Here is a 27,802-nt window from a genome sequence, read left to right as displayed (position 1 = left end):
GCAGCCCATTTGGTAATTACAAAGATTACATTATTATTTCGATGATCTCACACCACACCACACACAAGCGTTTCTTTTCGGGAACCCGAGGCCTGTAATGCCCCCTGCTGAGGTGTTTAATATGAGCGAGGAGTGAAGATTGAAGATAGTTGGCAAGGTTATGCCTGCGAGCCGCCGCATTCTCCTGCATTGTTGGCCTGTCTTGTCTGAAACTGCCTCTGAATTATAAGATCATTATAACAGCTGCTGGTTTGAGGCTATGACACTGACAGATGGCCAAGTGTGTGAATATGTGCAAGCTCACACACAGATAAATACTCACACTGCGTGGAGATTCCAGCAGGCTTTTAACACATTTAATCACCAATTACCAGCTATGTATCTATCTGAATTGTTGCAATAAAAATATAATAAAATACAGTCTATTTCGGCATAACCGCGTCCGTCAGCGAGACGACGGCTTTGAGTTATAGTGTCTATCTGAATGTGTTATAAAATGAATAAATTATAGTAAATAATAAAGACAAGGCACTGATCTGTTGCCTTGGAAAATAAAATGCTGGATGAATTTCATCTGATCTTGTAACAAATAACAAAGACTTAAAATATATATTTATACATGACAAAGATTTAGAATATACATATACGTTCATATTAAATTAAAATGTGGGATCATATGTTTACGTAAGAATTGGATTTATCGTGTTAATTTATAATATTTTAATTATAATAGCTGCATAGTTTGTCCTTTTTTGCTTGTATTGGTTAATCTACAAATTTTAAAGCACCAACAAAATCTGACAGGTTTTGATTTCAGCTGAAATTCATAGACGTCTCAGTCAATTAATGCATGTATTTGGAAAAAATAAAATAATAATAATAATAATAATAATAATAATAAACATTGCCGTTTGCAGTATTTGAAAAAAAAAGTATTTAGTTTCGCTTTTTGGTATTATTTAAATGTTTCATAATTTCTAAGACTAATATTAAAACATTTTTATCGGTCAGTCACTTTACTGATCTATAGATTAACACACTAGACAGGAGAAGATGCTGCTTTGAGGTTTCCCATCGCTACTTTCATCATGATCTACCTATGAAGGACCGAAGGAGTTTACACTGAACTAAATGTCCTCTATTAGAATATACAGCATTGAATATTAGAATTGACACTATCTTTGATCTCTATCTTCTCTCTTATAGTTATCCCTCGTCTACCTGTCCTGCCTGCCCTGTCAGCTGTTGCGTGGATTCGGATTCGGTGGCCTTGCGTCCCTGTGGGATGGGGGGAAGAATGGGTTTGGCGTTGGAACCCGGACGTCCTGGAGATGCTGGCTCAGGAGCTGAGTGTGATGAATCTGGGCTCAGACCTGACTCCATGTGATCTGCAGGGAAAGAAATATTAGTATACTGAGTATTAGATAATACTCAGAGTATTGTCCAAAAGTATTGCTGTGTATTACCAAGAACTGATTTTATTTCTTTAACATAACCAAACCAAACAAAACAACAATATAACACTCTTTAAATAATGTAATTCTTTATGAATAATCAGAATGAGTAAGGATACAGTAATCTTCAAAGTTTTTTAATATAATAAAAAATAAAACAAAAATCAGATGCTAGAACTCTGCAATATCTTCATATATAGACAGAACGGTACACAGTACGATCTGGCATTTACACTGATAGTGAAAGTGATCAGATCTCAGAGGGAATACTTTTATAAGTAAATTATTCGATTTCTTTTATTTTTTATAACATTCCACTGTTGAATTGTCAATGTTGGTCAGAAGGCATTGATTCATTTGCTATAATAGCTCATTTTGAAACATTTAAAAATGTTCTGTGCGGAGATGTTTATGTTTATGTATTTATATTTATATAAATTATGTTAATTTATTATATTAATTATTATATTAATTATTAATTAATTATATTAATTTATACATATATTTATGACAGAAATCTCCGGTTTCAGAAGTTTCAGTCATGGGGAAGTTTTCAATACAGAGGAGGGGGGGGGGGGGGAGGATAGACAGAGAGAGAGAGAGAGAGAGAGAGAGAGAGAGAGAGAGAGAGAGAATCAGACAGAGAGAGGGAGAGAGAGAGAGAGAGAGAGACAGACAGAGCGAGGGAGAGAGAGACAGACAGAGAGAGAGACAGAGAAAAAGAGAGAGTGAGAGAGAGAGAGAGAAAGTGAGAGAGTGAGAGAGAGAGAGAGAGAGAGAGTGAGGGAAAGTGTGAGAGAGAGAGAGAGAGACAGACAGAGACAGACAAAGTGAGGGAGAGAGAGACTGAGAGAGAGACAGAGAAAAAGAGAGAGAGAGACAGACCGAGCGAGGGAGAGTGAGAGAGAGAGAGAGAGAGAGAGAGAGAGAGAGAGAGAGAGAGAGAGAGAGAGAGAGAGAGAGAGAGAGAGAGAAAGTGAGAGAGTGAGGGAAAGTGTGAGAGAGAGAGAGAGAGAGAGAGAGAGAGAGAGAGAGAGACAGAGAGAGAGATAGACAGAGACAGACAAAGTGAGGGAGAGAGAGACTGAGAGAGAGACAGAGCAAGGGAGAGAGAGAGACAGACAGACAGAGCGAGGGAGAGAGAGACAGACAGAGAGAGAGACAGGGAAAAAGAGAGAGAGAGACAGACCGAGCGAGGGAGAGTGAGAGAGAGAGAGAGAGAAAGAGAGAAAGTGAGAGAGTGAGAGAGAGAGAGAGAGAGAGAGAGAGAGAGAGAGAGAGAGAGAGAGAGAGAGAGAGAGAGAGAGAGAGAGAGAGAGAGAGAGAGAGAGAGAGAGAGAGAGAGAGAGAGACAGACAGAGACAGACAAAGTGAGGGAGAGAGAGACTGAGAGAGAGACAGAGCGAGGGAGAGAGCGAGAGAGACAGACAGACAGAGCGAGGGAGAGAGAGAGACAGACAGAGAGAGAGACAGAGAAAAAGAGAGAGAGAGACAGACCGAGCAAGGGAGAGTGAGAGAGAGAGAGTGAGAGAGAGAGTGTGAGAGAGAGTGAGAGAGAGTGAGAGAGAGAGAGAGAGAGAGAGAGAGAGAGAGAGAGAACAATGCATTTGCATTTCACAATGAAACGTGTCTTTCATTAATAAATGTATTATTTTATTATAAATGCATTAACACATTTTGGTATAAGAGAATTAAGGCTCATTGTCTAAGATGTGCTGTTATAGTAAAATAACCAACTTTTTATCAGCACACCCCCGAGTGTCTGATTCCTTAAATATTTCATATGAACATATTTAAAATTCATTATTTTACCTTCAATAACTTTTCAACTTTATTTTACTCCAAAAAGCTCATTTAATCAAAGGACTTTAAAGTAAGTATCAATGGTAATCAGTAAGTATCAAGTATCCTTACTGATGGTGGATTTTTGAACTTAAGTGTCAGTAACGAGAGAGAGAGAGAGAGAGAGAGAGAGAGAGAGAGAGAGAGAGAGAGAGAGAGAGAGAGAGAGAGAGAGAGAGAGAGAGAGAGAGAGAGAGAGAGACAGACAGACAGAGCGAGGGAGAGAGAGACAGACAGAGAGAGAGACAGAGAAAAAGAGAGAGTGAGAGAGAGAGAGAGAGAAAGTGAGAGAGTGAGAGAGAGAGAGAGAGAGAGAGAGAGAGAGAGAGAGAGAGAGACAGACAGACAGACAGCAAATTCTCTTAAAATACGATCAGCATTAACAGATAATTCGCCTGTGATGATAAAAATCACCACATGTCATTAATACCAAACTTAACACTTTTAATTCTGAGAAGTAAACAGAAAGGTAATTCTGGTTCTTGCCTTTAATTGTTTCCAGGTTTTGCCCCAACATGGAGACATCCAGAGGCTCCACCTTTGGTGCTGTCGCTGCATCCAAGCCATCAGCTGGGCTTCCCACAGAAAGCACCCCTGCTGAGCTGGACAAGCCAGAACTAGGGCAGGATTCCCCTGAGCTGAGACAGAGACAGAGGACAAAAGACAATATACTCTACTTGTATGTAGATGTCTATTAATTTGATCTTTCTGCTCTTAACTAACTAACTGCTATTCCTTGAGAGAAAGTTTTCACCCCCCCCTGCAGTGTGTAAGAACCCTCTGTAGCCTCGGTGCGTCATGATTATGTACGCTTTTGCCCGTTAACGAAAAGAAACAAAAGTTTCAGCAACTCATTACAACCCCAGAACTCTTAACAGACTAAATTAGCACGTGTAAAACGTCTCAAAGCTCTGCATATTGCACAAGCGTAGCCGTGAGTTCTCGGGTTGTGCGAGACGACCCAGAAGAGCAACACAAACACCAACGGCAATAAATTTGCATTTATGTATATTTCAGCCACATCTTATCCCTGCCCCAACCGCCATCAGAATGCCCCTCCTAACCTCGCTGCACCTTGTGGGAAAGCCTTGCAGATTATAAGCTCTAAACTTGGATGAATAAAACAAGCACAAAAAAAAAAAAAAAATACAGACAAATGCTGGGATTTATTGCAGAAAAAAATATTATGTATGAGGAATAACGTGTGTGGGGAGGTAATGACAAAAAATTAATTAATTAATTCATTCATTCATTCATCTTCTACCGCTTATCCGAACTACCTCGGGTCACGGGGAGCCTGTGCCTATCTCAGGCATCATCGGGCATCAAGGCAGGATACACCCTGGACGGAGTGCCAACCCATCGCAGGGCACACACACACACACACACACTCTCATTCACTCAGGCAATCACACACTACGGACAATTTTCCAGTGATGCCAATCAACCTACCATGCATGTCTTTGGACCGGGGGAGGAAACCAGAGTACCCGGAGGAAACCCCCGAGGCACAGGGAGAACATGCAAACTCCACACACAAGGTGGAGGCGGGAATCGAACCCCCAACCCTGGAGGTGTGAGGCGAACGTGCTAATCACTAAGCCACCGTACCCCATGACAAAAAATACTTGTTTAAATAAAAAAAGTAATGTATGCTGAATGCAGATGGTTTGAATGTCAATAGGATGAGTTCGGGTCGCAGGTCGATGGTCAAAAAGCCGTTCTACGTGCTGTGTAAATACCTGCTGTCCTCGTTATAGTCACCGGACTGAGAATGAGGGGTCAGTAAGGATGGAGCTGCATGAACATGTCTGCAACACACAATAATAATAATAATAATAATAATACCATAATAATAATAATAATAATAATACCATAATAATAATACCATATTAATAATAATACCACTATTATTATATTATACCAATTCAAATGGCCAATTAAACATGTTTGGTTGATAAAATCTAAATATATAGCCTAAGGTATGTAAATATCTGACCATCAGACTCATATGTGGTTCTGCAAGCTGTTGTAATAAAATAAATGCTGTAGCATTACAATTTTCCTTCACTGGAACCAAGAGGCTTAAACCTGTTCCAGCATGTAGAAAAAAACAAGCTCCATGAAGACACGGTGTGTTAAGGTTGGAGCACACAAAGCCCTGACCTGGAACGTTGACTGAGCTCCAGTAAGTGGAGGTAATTATAACAGCAAAGGGGGATTAACTCTAGGATAGGATGTACAAATACAATATCATGAACATATAGGAGTCCATAACACTCAAATCAGGAAACTGAAATATCTAAATAGTTATGATTACTACAATAAATTTATTTATTTATTTATCCTTTATTTTACCATGAAATATTTGAGATAAAACATCTCTTCTACCAGGGAGTTCTGGCCAAAATGGCAGCACACAAAGTTCCACACAAAACACTTCAAAACACTCACTCTCTCTCACTCATTTTCTACCACTTATCTGAACTACCTCAGGTCACGGGGAGCCTGTGCCTATCTCAGGCGTCATCGGGCATCAAGGCAGGATACACCCTGGACGGAGTGCCAACCCATCGCAGGGCACACACACACTCTCATTCACTCACGCAATCACACACTACGGACAATTTTCCAGAGATGCCAATCAACCTACCATGCATGTCTTTGGACCGGGGGAGGAAACCGGAGTACCCGGAGGAAACCCCCGAGGCACGGGGAGAACATGCAAACTCCACACACACAAGGCGGAGGTGGGAATCGAACCCCCAACCCTGGAGGTGTGAGGCGAACGTGCTAAGCACTAAGCCACCGTGCCCTCCACTTCAAAACAAACAACACAAAAAAAGTCCTGTCCAGCACTCAGAACCAACAAATACACAAATATTAAGTAAAACAAGAACATGATTCCTTCAAACAAGACACCAAAAGGTTTCCAAAAACATTCAAAGATGGGAGCACGTCTAGCATCAAAACACTCTGCATTTCATTCCATAATCTATGCGCATAACAAGAAAAGGCAGTTTTACCAAACTCAGAGTATTATCTAGGCACAGTTAAAAGTAATTTAAAGGACGATCTAGATTTATAACTACCAGAATGATAAGATAAGAGACTACAGATATACAAAGGAAGTTTACCTAATAGAGCTTTGGCAATAAACATCAACATATCGTCGCTGTCGGGCGGAATCCTCGTATCTCCAAAACCGTTATTTTTCAGGGAATTAAAAAAACTCCGTACCTTATCTGCAGTACACAGGGTTTAGTCCACGTTGCAGTGGATTGTCTTGCGCTAAATTCCTGTCCTCAGACGAGCACCAGAACTAGCGGGGGTCAAGATTTTTTTTTCTTTGAGCCCAGTGTTTTGAAGATATTTACCTCAGAAGACGTGTTGATTCGTTTTGCGATATGCACTAACTTAGTTAAAATGGAAAATAGAATATAGATAGTGTATTTAAATGTTCATATATTTCCATAAGTCCTTTTATCCCCTGAATCCAGAGCGTATCCTGGGAACACCGGGGTCTTTCGCATGGCCAGCCAATGCTAAAGGTTCTGATGCCAGGTAATGGCAGTACTAGCCAATATTTACATTTTCTACTGTAGTACTGTACCTTTTAAAGAGCCGTGTGTAAGCCCTGGGAATCTTACCCACCAGGGCTTCCCGAACCATCTGCTGTCTCCTATGGAAAGATGCCAATTCCTACAACACAAGCACAGAGAGCCAATTTCCTTCAGGCACGGAAATTTATCCAAACATAATCATGAATTTCAAAGCGTTTTACTTTTTTGCACCGTTTAACCATTCATTATTAATTTTTTACTTTTGTTTATTCTCTATGACTCACTGCTGAGGTTTTCTGAGGCAGCAGCCTGGCTTGGATTTTGCTGTAGTAAGTCTGGCTGTAGGCGTCCGTGGGGTCGGCTTCTATCATCTTGGCTGCTGTAGATTCACCACCTTCATCTGAAACACACGCACACGTGCACGAACGCAGACGCAAAACGGTCGGATTCCTTTTAACTTTGAGAAGACACACTGAGCTTTTGGATGAAAAACCTTCTTATATTAAAGAGTTATTTTTTTGACCAGGATTAAGGCTTTGGAGTTCATACCAATAAATCAGTTCATATGTTCCGATAAATCAGTAAATTAAAACGCAAACCATCTGCGGACTTTTGCTAGGAAAATGTAGCTTTCGTAATGTCTCCTCACGTAATGGAAGAATTTAATAAAATGTATAACACAGTAAAGTTAAATTCTTCATTATGACTGGTCAGAAGGTACGCTTTAATTTTATACGAATGAACTTGTCTCTCGGACGTTCTCTCGGACGATTGAAATCAAATTCATTCATTCATTCATTCATTCATCTTCTACCGCTTATCCGAACTACCTCGGGTCACGGGGAGCCTGTGCCTATCTCAGGCGTCATCGGGCATCAAGGCAGGATACACCCTGGACGGAGTGCCAACCCATCGCAGGTCACACATATACACTCATTCACTCACGCAATCACACACTAGGGACAATTTTTCCAGAGATGCCAATCAACCTACCATGCATGTCTTTGGACTGGGGGAGGAAACCGGAGTACCCGGAGGAAACCCCCGAGGCACGGGGAGAACATGCAAACTCCACACACACAAGGTGGAGGCGGGAATCGAACCCCGACCCTGGAGGTGTGAGGCGAACGTGCTAACCACCGTGCCCCCCTGAAATCAAATTGTAAACTACAAACTGAATAACACACTTGTGAATGTGCCGCTATAACAATACAAACACACTTTAACCCGATGTGAGTTATTTCTGTGTAATTTCATACATAGCTGCGCATTAGATCTGCAGGACTCTTGATTAAATAGTCTTAAAGTGTTACCTCTCGGTTTATTATTGTAATGCTTTACTGTCTGGATGTCCCAGTAGGAGCATAAACAAGCTCCGGTTAGTCCAGAACGCAGCAGCTAGAGTCCTAACTAGGACCAGAAGATATGACCACATCACTTCTATCTTATCCTCATTGCATTAGCTTCCAGTCAAGTTTCACACTGAGTATAAAATACTATTATTAACCTATAAAACACTTAATGGTCTCATGCCACAGTACCTGAGTGATCAGAAGGTGCACGATATTTGGTAGTAGCTCAAGTACAAAAGGCTACATCAGAGCTCTTTCTTACGGAGCCCTACAGTTATGGAACAGACTTCCAATTAGTTTTCGGGACTCAGACACAGTCTCAGTGTTTAAGTCCAGACTAAAAACACATTTGTTTAGTCTTGCTTTTTATTAAGAGCTTTTCTTAGGTAAAGGAGCAGATCTGGAGGGTTCTTGGACGTTGAGTGTTCGGTGAACTGGGATGTCTGGATGCTGTCGGCTTACAACCCTCACAAGTCACACAGGTTTGTGGAGTGATGGGACTCTTTACATCCCAGGATCCCTCATGTCTGTGTCAACTTCTGGCTCTAGTCTTTGAATTATGACTTCATAGCTAGACTTGATGGAGTCCCTGTCTGCATTTTGCACATAATGTACATTGTCCATCACCTGATTACAATCATACCTAACAATTTTTTCCTCTCTGTCTCTCTCTCTCTCTTTATTTCTGTCTTTCTCTCTCTCTCTCTCTCTCTCTATTTCTGTCTCTCTCTCTCTCTCTCTCTCTCTCTCTCTCTCTCTATTTCTGTCTTTCTCTCTCTCTCTCTCTCTCTCTCTCTCACACTATTTCTTTCTCTCTCTCTCTCTCTCTCTCTCTCTCTCTCTCTCTCTCTCTCTCTCTCTCTATTTCTCTCTCTCTCTCTCACTATTTCTCTCTCTCTCTCTCTCTCTCTCTCTCTCTCTCTCTCTCTCTCTCTCTCTCTCTCTCTCTCTCTCTCTCTCTCTCTCTGCTGCTCCCGAGCCCCCGGTGTTCTGAGTTCTTAGCCTGATCGTCTCTTCTTACGGCGCTACTTTGTCCCCCTGGTTGGAGTCTTGTTGCCCGGTGGTCACCCTGCCAGGGATTGATCTGCATGGTCAGCTAGTGTCTCATGGGATTGTTGTGGATGGAGCCACCCAGACACTGTGATGCCTTCTTTGAACTAATGTTGTGTCAATCAGCTGTATGGTCTGGTCTTTATCAGGTCTGTGCTGAACTCTACTGTTGTAGAAAGGGCATTATTTACTGTAGATTGTCACCCAAATGAGGATGGTTTCCATTCTGAACCTGGTTCCTCTCAAAGTTTCTTCCTCATATCATCTCAGGGAGTTTTTCCTTGCCGCCGTCGCCTCTGGCTTGCTCATTAGGGATAGGAATATATATATATATATAGTATTTTAAATTTTAAATTACATTTTTTTATATTAATTTTAAACTTTAATTGAATGTATTCATTTATTTATTTTTATCCTTATTTTTTCTTCTTCTTATTATTATATATTTATGTCTTTTTTCTCTCTCTCTTCTGTTTCCATATTTCTGTAAAGCTGTTTTGAGACAGCGGGAAATTGTTAAAAGCGCCGTACAAATAAATTAAACTGAATTGAACTGAACTAGGGGGCACGGTGGCTTAGTGGTTAGCACGTTTGCCTCACACCTCCAGGGTCGGGGTTCGATTCCCGCCTCCGCCTTGTGTGTGTGGAGTTTGCATGTTCTCCCCGTGCCTCAGGGGTTTCCTCCGGGTACTCCGGTTTCCTCCCCCAGTCCAAAGACATGCATGGTAGGTTGATTGGCATCTCTGGAAAATTGTCCGTAGTGTGTGAGTGCATGAGTGAATGAGAGTGTGTGTGTGCCCTGCGATGGGTTGGCACTCCGTCCAGGGTGTATCCTGCCTTGATGCCCGATGACGCCTGAGATAGGCACAGGCTCCCCGTGACCCGAGGTAGTTCGGATAAGCGGTAGAAAATGAATGAATGAATGAATGAACTGAACTAAACTTTCTATCACAATTAACACTCATGATTTTGTTTGTATGGAGCAAAACGAGAACCGCAGCAAGAACCAAACTAAACAGAAAAAAACAAAATAGAGCTATAGACCGATAGAAGTGAATGAATTTTATCTGCAGTGGCAATTTGCGGTGTACCTTTAATGCTCAGTCCACCTTCTTTCTCCTGCTCCTCCAGACCCAGGTACTCCTTTATAAGCTGCTTCAGTGCGCTGTAAGCCTGTTTGCGATCATCTAATAGTAAATGGTTTTAAGATTAGTTTAAGATTATATCCATTTACTTATGCAACTACACGTTCCTAAGAAACGTAATACCAACTAAAATGGTATTTAATTCCTCAAACATCAAAGATCCGCACCACTGAGGATCACGCTGTCGAAGAAGCCAGGCCGTTCTCTGTGGATTTTGGCGTAGAGGTCGATCCGTGACACGGCTTTCTCTATCTGGGCGTCAGTGTAGAAGCCTCTGGCCTTCATGTGTAAAATGTAGTCGTCAGTTTTTGTTGGGAGCAGCAAAATGTATCTGGGCTCGAAGTATGAGGTTTTCAGACTAAACACACCCTGTAGACAGGAAGTAGAGACACAGATAGTTTACGATATATATGTTTATTTAAAAATAAATGACACCTTACAACCCACCTATTAATAAGTAAATATATATCCATTCATTCATTTTCTACCGCTTATCCGAACTACCTCGGGTCACGGGGAGCCTGTGCCTATCTCAGGCGTCATTGGGCATCAAGGCAGGATACACCCTGGACGGAGTGCCAACCCATCGCAGGGCACACACACACTCTCATTCACTCACACAATCACACACTACGGACAATTTTCCAGAGATGCCAATCAACCTACCATGCATGTCTTTGGACCGGGGGAGGAAACCGGAGTACCCGGAGGAAACCCCCGAGGCACGGGGAGAACATGCAAACTCCACACACACAAGGTGGAGGCGTGAATCGAACCCCAACCCTGTAGGTGTAGGCGAACGTGCTAACCACTAAGCCACCGTGCCCCCAAGTAAATATATATATTTTTTAAAAATATGCTACAATCGGTGATGCGATTTTTAACTTTAAAATCATTAATAAATGTTTGCTTTCTAATCGTGTGCATGTACATATGATGTGCGTTACACATGCTATAATAACGACAAGCTGATAAATGATCTAGGTTAAGTTATGCGATTGTGCTTACGAATTCTCAAATCTGATTGGTCAGAAAGTGCAAACTGGTGAAATAAATTTTTGATAACAGCAGCTTGTGTTTTATTGATTCTATCATCGTTCACAGAGGACTAATAACCACGTAGTAGATCAGTAACATGACGAGATGTGCGTTTTTGTCTAATGAACTACCAGAAAGTGAAAATAGTGGGAATGACTTTATAGCTGCTATAAGGTAAAACTAACAGGAATGATTAGTTTTAATCACAATGATTTTCATATCTTTTTTTTAATAACATTTTATATTTTTATCAGGCGTTATGATTACAAAAATCACCGTAAGGAAATGCCAAAGAAACACATGATTTTTTTACTTGTGTAACAAACATGTGTAACAAAACAGGTGAGTTTGCTTATACTGATTTCTTACAGATTTGCCTTTGCCATGGAAACGATTTTATATTTCCTGAGCACAAGACCCAACGAAAATGAATGCCGTTTGTCCGTGTTATCCGTAGCATACCTCCAGCTCCATATGAACACAGCAGGCTAGCCCCTCTCTGGCCACGCTCTCGATGGCCTCTCGAGACAACCCGTACCAATTCCCTCCGTACTGCATCGTCTGCACAAAGTAACCCTTAAAAAAAAAAGAAACGGGGTCAGACTGAAAAACAGACAAAGAGCGGTCTGTGCTGTACAGTAAGCATGTGCTATGCCTCAAATTCATCTGCTAAACAGATCCTATCTTGGATGTTTCAGACATTAGTGTTCTCGAATCTTTAAACGGAAGCAGCCCTGCTCACATTTTCACACCGCTAACCTCTGACCTGGTCGACTTACATCTGGACCTGGTTAAGAATTAGACTGTGAAGCCTTTTCTTTTCTACAAGAGAAGGTAATTGTCATTCCCTGGATGAGCTGGCATTAAAACACAAATACAGATTACAACCGTATGCTAATCCTTTTTATTATTTCACATTAACAGACCCTGAAATGAGCATTAGCTGAGCTCAGGAGAGTTGGCGATTGAGATTAATTTGCTGAATGCCAGATGTCTGCGAGGGCGACTACTGCGCACATCTGGGCCTGAGTGATACGAGGCTAGGCTGGTCTGTAACTCTCACCTGAGATTTTCTCCTCTGTCCTTGTTACATATGTTTACAATCACACTTCAAAGGAGTTCAGCACTAAATCAAACTGCAACCTCTATTTATCAAACCCGCTGGAACCTTTAATAGGCAAAGCTTTAAGCTACCAGAGCACCAGAGAAACAGATCGTGTATGACGTTCTGCCGGTCGTGTCTTTCAAACGTTTAGCATGCCGTCATGTTTACGATGCAAGCTCAAACAAACACAAACGCCGTGTCCTCGTTGGTCTGCTGGACCCACGCAAACAGTGTCATGCCAGGATAGTTGACATCACAAAAAGATTACAGTTTATCAAGCACAGAGATCAATATTTGAAGCAGGGACACATCGATCTAATTTTTCAGACTGAGTATGAATACATTTAGTTTGGTACTCATCGATACTGATCAAGTATTCTTCTTAGTATTAATCAATCAATCAGAGATGTCACTAAACATATTATTTAACTCTATGTATGTTTCCCTAGGTTAAATATTGACCATAAATGTGTTTACATGATCTTAGGCCACCAATGTCATTCTTTATAATGCTAGCTAGCTAATGTGTATTAGCTTGATTACATTAGACCGTGCAGAATTGCAGAGGTTTTGTTTTACTCCAGAAAAGCATGCACACAAGTTTACGGTTAAAAAAAAATTGCTTTTCCAACCCAGTCTCACGGCAGATCGTGACATAGTCGTAAAATTTAATCTATTGATTCGTGTTCGTGGACACGAATTTCACTTTTTTTTCGTGTCACTCAGCACAACTTTCGATCTAATGTATTTCAATAGGAACGTTTTTCTTTCTGCCACCCGGAAGCATTGTTTTGCTCATTTGTTATTTATTTTTAAACTTTAAGCACTACATCACTCAACATTTAACCAGGAGATTTTATCCTTGTTTTTTTATCCTTGTTTTTATCCTGGGAAGTGGTTTGAGCGCAATGAATTCGCGGCCTGCAGAAATCAGGAGAATCAAACAAAAAGGGATGGTCATGACATCGTATTGTTGAACGATCAAGCACACTTTTGTGTTTACGTGTTGAAAGAGAGATGAGGAGATCGTCAAAAGAGAATCGGCGGTGGGTCATCAGGTAGTTTTAGCTGACGTCTTCAACACAGTAAAAGCTCATGAGTACTGTACTATTTAGTTTACTGTCTGATTTGACACACCAAATAGATGGAAAAATGGTTTTTCTCAGAAAAGAAACCATAGCACAATGGTTAGTACCCTACAGAATATTAAAGTTTAAAAATGAATAGCAAATGATCAAAACAATGCTTCAGAGTGGCAGAAAGAAAAACGTGGTGCAGACACGAAAAATGCTTCCTATTGAAATACATTAGAACGAAAGTTGTGCTGAGTGACATGAAAAAAAAGGGAAATTCGTGTCCACGAACCAATAGATTAAATTTCGTGACTATGTCACGATCTGCCTTGAGATGTACTATATTACATCACTGGCTAATGGTATTCTTAGTCCTTGACCTATTGAACCTGTACCAATGAAACGCTTTTCGTTGTTAGAGACTTCAAAGCAGGTCTGTAAGTCGCTCTGGATAAGCCGTCTGCTAAATGCCAGTAAATGTAATACTGAAGTTTCTCCTCCTTATATTTTCACATTGCAAATGTGAGCAACGTCCGGAATATTTGTGATGTCTGTTCATCGGTACACAGGATGTAATAAATGCTTTGCGTTACCTCTTTCCATTTCGGCATTAAATTCATCCCTATTTTGAGCTTTTTATAGAAAGCAGGTCTGTCAAAACTACTGTAATTAAGAAGAAGAGTATGCTAGCTGTTTAAAATATTTAGATTCGATTAATTTGCTATTATCGCCAGCTCCCTAAATATTTTCAAAACACTGCAAGTTCATTCGATTATTCTGATATCCACCAAATTCGAGACGCACCATACGAATCAAGTTTTGAAATTCTTCGTTCTGGACGAAGTGGTAGTCACAGCCATCTTCCTCCCCAAAATAGGGCCCCCTGGTGGTGTGGCAAGCTCTAAAACACACACAGCTTGTATTTATCTTCAGCTGAGGGAAATAACTTCCACAGCAGGCAGGAGAGGTTTATGGCACATCAGCAAATCCATTCACAAAAAAAAAAAAAGGAAAATATAAACAATCATTCAGATGCAACTAGCACTTACCCATAACCAAAATAGTCACTATATTCATGACAAAGCTTATGGGCCAGCTCACGCTTTCCACACGCCTGTGGCCCTGTCAAGACCAGCATGGGGTATGGAGTGTCCAGACTAGGCAGGGTGCTGGGAGTTAAACAGATAGAAAATGTAAACATTCAATAAGACTCAAGTAAAGGTTAAAAGTTTTAATACAAAATCTAGTTCAGATGATATCGAAGTTACAAATCCCTCCTCATATCCTGGTTCCTAGCAACAAGTTTATTGTGGGTTCTGTTCTGTTCCACTTACCTGTCATTGGTTTCTTTCCCAAATGCGTACACCTATTTTGTGTTTAGTCTACGATTAGTTTCCCTACTGTTTATGTCCAATTTGTACCCATTGTTAATCGCACTTTTTAATATTAATTCAACACCTGTCGAAGATGCCTTGCGGCTGCATGTACTGGTACATCACATGGGTCATGTGATCTCTGGCTGCCACCAACTCTAGAGATGGATCGTACTTGTTCACAGCAGAAACCTAAAATCAAGAAACAGACTGAGCCAAAAGCCAAGAAAAACAATCCGTGATTATTTACAGACAATCCTGTTTATTATTGTTTATAGATTTTAGGCAATAAAAGACACTTATAGACCCCTTTGTTGTTGTAAACAAAAACCTACGCTTAACAACCTGGTTGCAAAATGCCACACATACTGTAGCCTAGCAACCTGGCGCTAGTTAGATTCTCTGATTGAAGAATCGATCCTGAATTTTATTTAGAAATTTTATTACGTTAGCTAAAATGTTATCCACTTACTGTATTATTATGCAATGCAACAAAAGACAGGGATTCTTATGGACTTCCATGATATCAGTGGTTAAATGATGCTATGTTGTGGCTTAGCTTGCATTGTATACCGTTTTCACTCACTTGAGTTACGAGATGTTATATTTTATACCTTACCTTTTCCTCGACACTCACAGGTCGCTCATCCAGAAGAGTGAGATGATTAAGAATGAAGATCACAGCCAGTCTGTAGTCAGGTTGTTCCTTCGGCAGACAAGAATTAAACCGAGCATTAAAATCACGACTAAAAGTAAAACTGATGAAGGACTAGAAGATGAAGCTGTAATTTTTAACAGTACATGTACAAATCCCAACCGAGGGTAGGTGTGTCAAATACGGCATCATTACGCCATGACATTAGGCCTACTGTACTAACAGTGGTTTATGATACTTAGAATACAACATCCCACAGAGCTAAAGCAACTCTGCTTAAAGAGGCAATCCATCAAAATATGATGACTGGATAAAGAGGGGACTAAAAACCAAAGATTTGTATAGAACCGCTGCTCTGAGAGGGGAAGCTGATCACAGGGCAAATATAGCACAGATCCTGATAGTATTTGGAGTTTGCATGAGAGACACAATGAAGAAAATATGTGGAAAAGGTTTCTCTGGTCTAACAAAACATTTTGATTTTGGCACTGATGAAAAAACAATACTGTTCATCACCCTGAAAACACCATCACCACGGTGAAGCACGATGGTGGTAGCATCACGTTAAGCTTCACCTTTGCGGAATTGGGCGCTTCTCCGTCTAATCCTGTTTTTTTTACCGTTCCATTGACTTGCGGACTTGTACAAAAATATTACTTACCTGAATTGGGTTTCTCTTGAGATTCAGTTCTCTCAGTAGCAGAAGGTATTGCAGATGCGAGCACTCTTTGATCTCACCAATCTAGCATTTAGTTTAACACACACACGAAAGAAGGTTTTTCATCAGGTTACTGACATAAGCAATTAGAAGGTCGTTTTCATTTAAAATATAATTACCATATTGCTTTCAAGATTGATGTTTCCCAGAAGATGAAGGTCCTGAAGACCAGACAGGCTTTGAATTCTGTTAGAGGACAAGTCCAGGATCTGCAGACTCCGGAGTGTTTGTAAATTCTCGATTCTCTTGAGCAGATTCCCTTTCTGTATGTAGAAAGGATAACCTTAAATCAGTCCAAAAATCTATCGTGAAATAAAAATATCATGAAACGTACACTAGTTTGGTAGCTGATAAACATATAACAAGAGTTACAAATGCTTATAGGCTGCTTTTGTTAACTGTGATGTCAAACTGACATAATGTCAAGTGACAGATTTGTGGTTATGTTAAGTTTTGTCATGGGTTTGAATAGAACATGACGTGAATAGAAGACGGTGACAACCAGAGGTGGGAGTAAGTCACACATGTGCAAGTCACAAGTAAGTCTCAAGTCATGAATGTCAAGTCAAAGTCAAGTCGAGTCTTTTTTTAATATTTGTCAAGCAAGTCTCAAGTCTCAAATTTGTGACTTAAGTCTGACTCGAGTCAAGTCGAGTCTCCCATCTCTGAGTCATTTAACTCAAGTCCGAGTCAAGTCTCAAGTCATGAATATCAAGTCAAAGTCAAGTCGAGTCTTTTTTTAATATTTGTCAAGCAAGTCTCAAGTCTCAAGTTTGCGACTTAAGTCTGACTCGAGTCAAGTCGAGTCTCCCATCTCTGAGTCATTTAACTCAAGTCCGAGTCAAGTCTCAAGTCATGAATATCAAGTCAAAGTCAAGTCGAGTCTTTTTTTAATATTTGTCAAGCAAGTCTCAAGTCTCAAATTTCCTACTTAAGTCTCACTCGAGTCAAGTCATTTGACTCGAGTCCCCCATCTCTGGTGACAACTGACAACAATGACAAAAGACAAAAGCTAAGATAATCTGCGCCCAACAAAAAATGTCATAAATGTGGATCAGGTGCAAACAGTCATGTGATGTGGTGATTAGTTGATGTGCAGTGGCTGACTTGAACTGTATTCGACACAACCATTTCTTTCGCCATTCGTTTGTGTTGCGAATCAGCAGTCTATCACAACAGATATAACCCTTTAAGAACATTTCTAAACAGCTATTCAAACAAGCGTCAGTTATCGTGAAAGCCGCTTTGGTCGACTTATACGTAACTAAAATATATAACAAATGACATGAGTTTGTCTTGAGTACGGTCTTGTATTGACGACACAAAGCGACATCTTATGATTGACTTTTTAGCTTAGCAAATGTTTTTGGTGTCAGCATGACATGATGATATTGTTGAAATAGACATTTACAAATGTTTATTTAGGTTTATATCTGTTTATTGTTGTGTACTCCGCTGCACGATGCCCTTTAGGAAAGTGTTCCCAGTTCTTCTCGGACAATGCCTGTGTGCACTGTTAGCGTTTCCTCTATCATATGCAGGGAACAGCTGGTCCAACATGCTAATAATTCAGGGGCTTTCCAAACCTCTCACTGACCCTCTCTCCTCCTGTCATCCCAGTCCACAGCCCTCCTATGGCAGCTCTGAGCCATTTTGCCAAACGTAGCCCTTATGCCCTACCCTTCACAAGCCCTGCTTGGCAGAGAAATGCAGATAGCGGGGTAGACTCCGGCCACACGGCAGCCCGGATGCTCCGGTGCCAGGGTGTGACGAGGTGAGAGAGAAGCTACCCGACAGGAGCACACTGCTCTGTGTTTCACTCTAGCCCAGAGGCCAGCAGGTTCAGCATGTCGCTATGTGTGTGTGTGTGTGTGTGTGTGTGTGTGTGTGTGTGTGTGTGTGTGTGTGTCTGTTATTGAATGCAGTCCAGACTCGCTCACACCAGCAGCTGTGCTCCAAAGGGGAAATGGATGGCAGAGAGAACAATGATGAAGGATCACTTTGATTAAGGACAGCACAAACACCTTTCGGAGAAGCGGCGAAGGGTCTAACGTACCATATGGTGGGATCCGTTTTCTTGCTTTTTCAATGTAATGTAAATAAGTCCCAAAATACAACACAGATGTCAACTGTATGAAAAGTGAAAAGGGAAGGTGAGCTGCTGTAAAACTGAAACTATAAAACACAGAAAGGGGAAAAACTTTTTTGAAAACAATGGACACAGAGACGGTGGAACAGATAAGGTGTTTGGTTTCCTTTTGAACGGTGCGATGCAGTGAGTCGTCTGAAATATCAGTCACGTGACCACATCCTGATTATCAACGTTAATTGACAAGGAAAGCAGAACGTACGTACTGTATACTGTATGTCCGGGATGTATATCAGTAGATTAGATTAGACACTAGTTGTTATGGTTACTGTATTGCTTTTTTATTAAGTTACTTCCACTCAATACAAATTCTGCATTTTGGTGGGAATCTGTTATTTAATCTTATTGCTAAGCTTCTTTAATCTTTTTTTTTTATATAAGCACTAATAGGGAAGCAGATTAGATTTAATGTAGGAACGGTTTGCTGAAACATAAATGTAAATAAAATTCATACATAGTTCAGTTTGTGATTGATAGACGTCCAAAGGGAAATGAATGTACTGTATCATGTATATGAAATCATGTTATACCATAATAGAAAGGAAACACTTTGATTGTTTTAAGGTATATAATGATACCAATTTGCCTCATCCTAAACAATATCATTACTTTAACACTTACTTTCTTAGGAATCTGCACGTACTCTATGTCACGCGGCGAATCAAATTACCACGTAGGCAGGGCAAGATATTATTTACCGCTCTGAGCCTTTCATTTCATTTCTAACTCATTGTGCTCGACTGCACAGCAATAAGCTATTCGATATCTGAAATGCTGCCAATTTGAAAATATTTTTCATAGGGCTACAAGTTCTGGCCTTTTTATTTGCACTAAACTACACATGGTGAAATAGTTAGAATTACTGAAATGAGAAATGCAAACCGTTACATGATTATAATCCCGTCGCTTCGTTGTCATCTGTGATCGTGTGCTTACCGTGTGTCTATATTTGCTGATTTATTTGCCAAAATGAGCTGCTTGGTTTGTTTATGTGACCTTGCTGACGAGCAAATTGGTTATATTGGAAAACTCCACCATATCTGTCACCAGCTGTGAGCACACCCACTTGATGTGGGTTGAATCTCAAGTGTGTTCCAAAAATACCACATTAATGCTGTTTCCTACAAAATCTATTCATAAAATAGGGCCAGTACGAAGCTTGGATCAGGGACCTGTTGAGAGAACTGACATTACCAGGCAGAGTTGTCTGAGAGGCAGATTTCTGAGTCCACCGATACGTAAGATCTTGTTGTGCTCCATACTGAGGTGAGTCAGACTGCTGCACTTCTCCAGCCCCCGGATTTCACCGATGGAGTTATCTAACCGGTGAAGGACCTGGTCAAGGGTAACAACTAGAGAAAATGATTTTTACTGAGAAATGACTTATTCATGTATGTGTTAGTCATTTCCAGAGGTGGGAGTAAGTCACACATGTGCAAGTCACAAGTAAGTCTCAAGTCATGAATATGAAGTCAAAGTCAAGTCGAGTCTTTTTTTTAATACTTGTCAAGCAAGTCTCAAGTCTCAAATTTGTGACTTAAGTCTGACTCGAGTCAAGTCGAGTCCCCCATCTCTGAGTCATTTATCTCAAGTCCGAGTCAAGTCTCAAGTCATGAATGTCAAGTCAAAGTCAAGTTGAGTCTTTTTTTAATATTTGTCAAGCAAGTCTCAAGTCTCAAATTTGTGACTTAAGTCTGACTCGAGTGAAGTCATATGACTCAAGTCCCCCATCTCTGAGTCGTTTAACTCAAGTCCGAGTCAAGTCTCAAGTCATGAATGTCAAGTCAAAGTCAAGTCGAGTCTTTTTTTAATATTTGTCAAGTAAGTCTCAAGTCTCAAATTTGTGACTTAAGTCTGACTCGAGTCAAGTCATATGACTCGAGTCCCCATCTCTGAGTCATTTAACTCAAGTCCGAGTCAAGTCTCAAGTCATGAATGTCAAGTCAAAGTCAAGTCGAGTCTTTTTTTAATATTTGTCAAGCAAGTCTCAAGTCTCAAATTTGCGACTTAAGTCTGACTCGAGTCAAGTCATATGACTCGAGTCCCCCATCTCTGGTCATTTCACATGGTTTTAACAGGTGTGACATACTAAAATGTCTCCTTATAGAACCATACACACTTTGGGCTGCCTTCAAAGTTGAGTGCATGTAGTGATTAATTCCTTTATTAAGACATCGGACCTACAGTATTTACAGACTAACGTAAGGTAAGGTACCGGGAAACCCAGGCGTGTAACCCAAGAACAAATACACTTAAATTCCACAAAATCTACAAACACGAATCCATTCTATCTCAGACTACAGATAAAAGGATACAATCTAGAATTAGCTTGCGAAGAGAGGTATAGGCTGACAAATCCTTCATCGAAGATATGCGGTTGTGAGAGAAATCCGCTTCCTGCGAATACACGGTTATTGAGACGGTAGAGAGAAAAATAAATACTTTTTTTTGTTTAAATCGCTGTTTAACATTTTTATGTAAATTAATTCCAACATTTTTGCCGGTTAAAGTTTCCAAACATACTGTATATAGACTGTATTTTTAGTAAGACTAAATGAAATGAGTCAGTGCCAAATGTTAAATAAAAATAATCTGAGTAATACAGAGGTCTAAGTGAACCGAGAAACCTTTCTTCTTATTTTGAAAAACTAAATGTAAGTGAAATATTCTGATCTGAAACACTGTGATTAGGTACTGTATGTGTAGCACATATATAATACATATATATATATACTTAATGTCTACTTTAATAAGAACGTCTGTACTGTATATACCTGCTCGTTTGTGTATTCGTCTAATCAGCCAATCATGTGGCAGCAGCACGATGTATAAAATCATGCAGATACAGATCAAGAGCTTCAGTGAATGTTTACACCAAGCATCATAATGAAGGAAGGAATAGTCTGTGATTTGACATGGCATGATTGTTGGTGCCAAATAGCCTGGTTTGAGTATTTCATAAACTGTTCCTGGGATCAGACGAGAATGAGTAGGCACATCCGAGCTGACAGAAAGTCTACATCAATGCAAATAAACACCATTTATACCTATGGTGACCAAAACAAAACATCTGTGAATCCTCAAAACCTCAAATCTTGAGGTCATTGAGAACAAGATGACCACATGAGAACAAGAATCTGAGGCTATCATGGGCACAGACTCACCCAAACTGGAAAGTTGAAGATTCTGTTAATGGCCAGATTGGTTTAAGGTAACAGGAAGGCTATGATAAGTCAAATAACCACTCTTTATAGAGGTGGTAATCAGAAAAGCATCATCGAATGCACATGTCAAACAATAAAATAGATGGACTACCAAGAACAGGAATCTGAGGCTTCAGTAAGCAGTAAGGATTAAATCCTATATTGGTGCCTTAGGTAACTGATAATACTATGTAAACTGTACTAAAACAAACTCTACACTTAATGTTAACTCAAAAACTTTTGACTGGAAGTGAATGACAACCTTGAACTCACATACTGTAAGAACTAAGACACTTCTTAAAAAATTCTCTTCTCCTGTGTAAAGTAAGGTCTCACCTTGAGATTTTTCGGTGGTTGGAATCCAAAAAAGTCGGATATTTCGTTGTGAGAAGCATCGAGTATGATAAGGTATGGCATGTGACTCACACAGGATAAATCTACCAGTCACAAAACATGAAACACCGAAAGCACAAAAGAGGGATGGATTAACAATGACTTTTTTTTTTTTTTTTTTTTTATATATCCAGGCTTGCAAGGGCAAGGACATTGATCCTGATGGTATAAATCACATGCATGACAAAGATGAATACAAGTGTAAAAAGTCGCATTTTTATTATCGTTGTTTCAAAGATAACTACATTTTAAAAATTGTAAAAAATAATAATGATAAAATAAATTGTACCTTTTATTTTGTTGTTGGGGAGTTCAAGTTTTTCAAGGTGGATATAATTGGATAAAATGGACACATTTTTCAAGCCTTTTCTCTAAAAAACAAAACAATTTACACATAAATGACAAAAAACAAACAAACAAACAAAAAACAGCAGGGTTATTTGGAGACAAATACTTTCACTGTTACTATATTTTAGTTATACATAAGACATTCTTTGATGAAACAGTCACATCACATCAGTTATGTTCATTATTTTCTCATTATTTGATAAAAAACATACTGCAGCACATTATATTTACATAATAGCAGGTTCTAGAGTGTGTTATTCTGCAATGTGATATTATAATGTTTAATTTATTCATTTTGTTGGTTTTGTAGTAACATTTAATGGGGTGGAAGATAGTCCTCAATTGCTTTATTGTGTATATAACGATTCACTCACCTGTGTGTGTGTGTGTGTGTGTGTTTGGTGTGCGTTACTATAGAAACGATACAGAGTAAACAAATACAGAAATACTGTAATTAATTACCACAAATCTGAACAGGTCTAATTTAATAAATTAATAAATTAATATTAATATTGTTGTTGTTATTATTATTGTCATTATTGTTATTATTATTATTATTATTATTATTATTATTATTATTATTATTATTATTATATTATTAGTCACTCACAGGTATACAGAGGGACATTAATATTATTATTATATTATATTATTATTATTATATTATTAGTCACTCACAGGTAAACAGAGGGACAGGTATTATATTATATTAGTTACTTACAGGTATACAGAGGGACAGGTATTATATTATTATTGTGTCACTCACAGGTATACAGAGGGACAGGTATTATATAATTATTAGTTACTCACAGGTAAACAGAGGGACAGGTATTATATAATTATTAGTTACTCACAGGTAAACAGAGGGACAGGTATTATATAATTATTAGTTACTCACAGGTAAACAGAGGGACAGGTATTATATAATTATTAGTTACTCACAGGTATACAGAGGGACAGGTATTATATAATTATTAGTTACTCACAGGTATACAGAGGGACAGGTATTATATAATTATTAGTTACTCACAGGTAAACAGAGGGACAGGTATTATATTATATTAGTTACTCACAGGTAAACAGAGGGACAGGTATTATATAATTATTAGTTACTCACAGGTATACAGAGGGACAGGTATTATATTATATTAGTTACTCACAGGTATACAGAGGGACAGGTATTATATAATTATTAGTTACTCACAGGTAAACAGAGGGACAGGTATTATATTATATTAGTTACTCACAGGTAAACAGAGGGACAGGTATTATATAATTATTAGTTACTCACAGGTAAACAGAGGGACAGGTATTATATAATTATTAGTTACTCACAGGTATACAGAGGGACAGGTATTATATAATTATTAGTTACTCACAGGTATACAGAGGGACAGGTATTATATTATATTAGTTACTCACAGGTATACAGAGGGACAGGTATTATATAATTATTAGTTACTCACAGGTATACAGAGGGACAGGTATTATATTATATTAGTTACTCACAGGTATACAGAGGGACAGGTATTATATAATTATTAGTTACTCACAGGTATACAGAGGGACAGGTATTATATTATATTAGTTACTCACAGGTAAACAGAGGGACAGGTATTATATAATTATTAGTTACTCACAGGTATACAGAGGGACAGGTATTATATAATTATTAGTTACTCACAGGTATACAGAGGGACAGGTATTATATAATTATTAGTTACTCACAGGTATACAGAGGGACAGGTATTATATAATTATTAGTTACTCACAGGTATACAGAGGGACATTAATATTATTATTATTATTGTTATTATTATTGTCATTATTATTATTGGGGGGCACGGTGGCTTAGTGGTTAGCACGTTCGCCTCACACCTCCAGGGTCGGGGTTCGATTCCCGCCTCCACCTTGTGTGTGTGGAGTTTGCATGTTCTCCTCGTGCCTCGGGGGTTTCCTCCGGGTACTCCGGTTTCCTCCCCAAGTCCAAAGACATGCATGGTAGGTTGATTGGCATCTCTGGAAAAAATTGTCCCTAGTGTGTGATTGCGTGAGTGAATGAGTGTGTGTGTGTGTGTGTGTGTGCCCTGCGATGGGTTGGCACTCCGTCCAGGGTGTATCCTGCCTTGATGCCCAATGACGCCTGAGATAGGCACAGGCTCCCCGTGACCCGAGGTAGTTCGGATAAGCGGTAGAAGATGAATGAATGAATTATTATTATTATTGTGGCACTCACAGACATACAGAGGGACATTTTTATTATTATTATATTATATTATATTATATTATTATTATTATATTATTAGTCACTCACAGGTATACAGAGGGACAGGTATTATATAATTATTAGTTACTCACAGGTATACAGAGGGACAGGTATTATATAATTATTAGTTACTCACAGGTATACAGAGGGACAGGTATTATATAATTATTAGTTACTCACAGGTATACAGAGGGACAGGTATTATATAATTATTAGTTACTCACAGGTATACAGAGGGACAGGTATTATATAATTATTAGTTACTCACAGGTATACAGAGGGACAGGTATTATATTATATTAGTTACTCACAGGTATACAGAGGGACAGGTATTATATAATTATTAGTTACTCACAGGTATACAGAGGGACAGGTATTATATTATATTAGTTACTCACAGGTATACAGAGGGACAGGTATTATATAATTATTAGTTACTCACAGGTATACAGAGGGACAGGTATTATATTATATTAGTTACTCACAGGTAAACAGAGGGACAGGTATTATATAATTATTAGTTACTCACAGGTATACAGAGGGACAGGTATTATATAATTATTAGTTACTCACAGGTATACAGAGGGACAGGTATTATATAATTATTAGTTACTCACAGGTATACAGAGGGACAGGTATTATATAATTATTAGTTACTCACAGGTATACAGAGGGACATTAATATTATTATTATTATTGTTATTATTATTGTCATTATTATTATTGGGGGGCACGGTGGCTTAGTGGTTAGCACGTTCGCCTCACACCTCCAGGGTCGGGGTTCGATTCCCGCCTCCACCTTGTGTGTGTGGAGTTTGCATGTTCTCCTCGTGCCTCGGGGGTTTCCTCCGGGTACTCCGGTTTCCTCCCCAAGTCCAAAGACATGCATGGTAGGTTGATTGGCATCTCTGGAAAAAATTGTCCCTAGTGTGTGATTGCGTGAGTGAATGAGTGTGTGTGTGTGTGTGTGTGTGCCCTGCGATGGGTTGGCACTCCGTCCAGGGTGTATCCTGCCTTGATGCCCAATGACGCCTGAGATAGGCACAGGCTCCCCGTGACCCGAGGTAGTTCGGATAAGCGGTAGAAGATGAATGAATGAATTATTATTATTATTGTGGCACTCACAGACATACAGAGGGACATTTTTATTATTATTATATTATATTATATTATATTATTATTATTATATTATTAGTCACTCACAGGTATACAGAGGGACAGGTATTATATAATTATTAGTTACTCACAGGTATACAGAGGGACAGGTATTATATAATTATTAGTTACTCACAGGTATACAGAGGGACAGGTATTATATAATTATTAGTTACTCACAGGTAAACAGAGGGACAGGTATTATATAATTATTAGTTACTCACAGGTATACAGAGGGACAGGTATTATATTATATTAGTTACTCACAGGTAAACAGAGGGACAGGTATTATATAATTATTAGTTACTCACAGGTATACAGAGGGACAGGTATTATATAATTATTAGTTACTCACAGGTATACAGAGGGACAGGTATTATATAATTATTAGTTACTCACAGGTATACAGAGGGACAGGTATTATATAATTATTAGTTACTCACAGGTATACAGAGGGACATTAATATTATTATTATTATTGTTATTATTATTGTCATTATTATTATTGGGGGGCACGGTGGCTTAGTGGTTAGCACGTTCGCCTCACACCTCCAGGGTCGGGGTTCGATTCCCGCCTCCACCTTGTGTGTGTGGAGTTTGCATGTTCTCCTCGTGCCTCGGGGGTTTCCTCCGGGTACTCCGGTTTCCTCCCCAAGTCCAAAGACATGCATGGTAGGTTGATTGGCATCTCTGGAAAAAATTGTCCCTAGTGTGTGATTGCGTGAGTGAATGAGTGTGTGTGTGTGTGTGTGTGTGCCCTGCGATGGGTTGGCACTCCGTCCAGGGTGTATCCTGCCTTGATGCCCAATGACGCCTGAGATAGGCACAGGCTCCCCGTGACCCGAGGTAGTTCGGATAAGCGGTAGAAGATGAATGAATGAATTATTATTATTATTGTGGCACTCACAGACATACAGAGGGACATTTTTATTATTATTATATTATATTATATTATATTATTATTATTATATTATTAGTCACTCACAGGTATACAGAGGGACAGGTATTATATAATTATTAGTTACTCACAGGTATACAGAGGGACAGGTATTATATAATTATTAGTTACTCACAGGTATACAGAGGGACAGGTATTATATAATTATTAGTTACTCACAGGTATACAGAGGGACAGGTATTATATAATTATTAGTTACTCACAGGTAAACAGAGGGACAGGTATTATATAATTATTAGTTACTCACAGGTAAACAGAGGGACAGGTATTATATTATATTAGTTACTCACAGGTAAACAGAGGGACAGGTATTATATTATATTAGTTACTCACAGGTATACAGAGGGACAGGTATTATATAATTATTAGTTACTCACAGGTATACAGAGGGACAGGTATTATATTATATTAGTTACTCACAGGTAAACAGAGGGACAGGTATTATATTATATTAGTTACTCACAGGTAAACAGAGGGACAGGTATTATATAATTATTAGTTACTCACAGGTATACAGAGGGACAGGTATTATATAATTATTAGTTACTCACAGGTATACAGAGGGACAGGTATTATATAATTATTAGTTACTCACAGGTAAACAGAGGGACAGGTATTATATAATTATTAGTTACTCACAGGTATACAGAGGGACAGGTATTATATAATTATTAGTTACTCACAGGTATACAGAGGGACAGGTATTATATTATATTAGTTACTCACAGGTATACAGAGGGACAGGTATTATATAATTATTAGTTACTCACAGGTATACAGAGGGACAGGTATTATATAATTATTAGTTACTCACAGGTATACAGAGGGACAGGTATTATATTATATTAGTTACTCACAGGTAAACAGAGGGACAGGTAGACGTGCTGTAGTCCTGTAGCTGAGCGGCCCACAGTAGACAGATGTTTAGACACTTCATCTTCAGTCAGTTCACCGTTCTTCAT

The 27,802-nt window shown here is 39.2% G+C and overlaps 1 protein-coding gene across 1 annotated transcript; it reads right to left on the bottom strand.

Annotated features, from left to right (window-relative positions):
- On the bottom strand, positions 1-27,802 carry lrguk (leucine-rich repeats and guanylate kinase domain containing). The gene is made up of 19 exons (XM_060889230.1): positions 27,698-27,802; positions 22,403-22,484; positions 22,057-22,157; positions 20,833-20,914; positions 19,712-19,836; positions 16,488-16,631; positions 16,312-16,392; positions 15,615-15,701; positions 15,081-15,187; positions 14,672-14,791; positions 14,427-14,523; positions 11,907-12,020; positions 10,574-10,775; positions 10,353-10,448; positions 7,144-7,259; positions 6,910-6,998; positions 5,039-5,107; positions 3,783-3,934; positions 1-1,388 (listed from the first exon to the last, which is right to left on the bottom strand). Exons 1-19 carry the CDS (start codon positions 27,800-27,802, stop codon positions 1,207-1,209), a joined length of 2,151 nt encoding a protein of 716 aa, XP_060745213.1. The 3' UTR covers positions 1-1,206.

Source organism: Tachysurus vachellii, chromosome 16 (genome assembly GCF_030014155.1).
Source record: "Tachysurus vachellii isolate PV-2020 chromosome 16, HZAU_Pvac_v1, whole genome shotgun sequence".
Lineage (NCBI taxonomy): Eukaryota > Metazoa > Chordata > Actinopteri > Siluriformes > Bagridae > Tachysurus > Tachysurus vachellii.
This window is presented reverse-complemented; position numbering and strand designations above follow the sequence as displayed.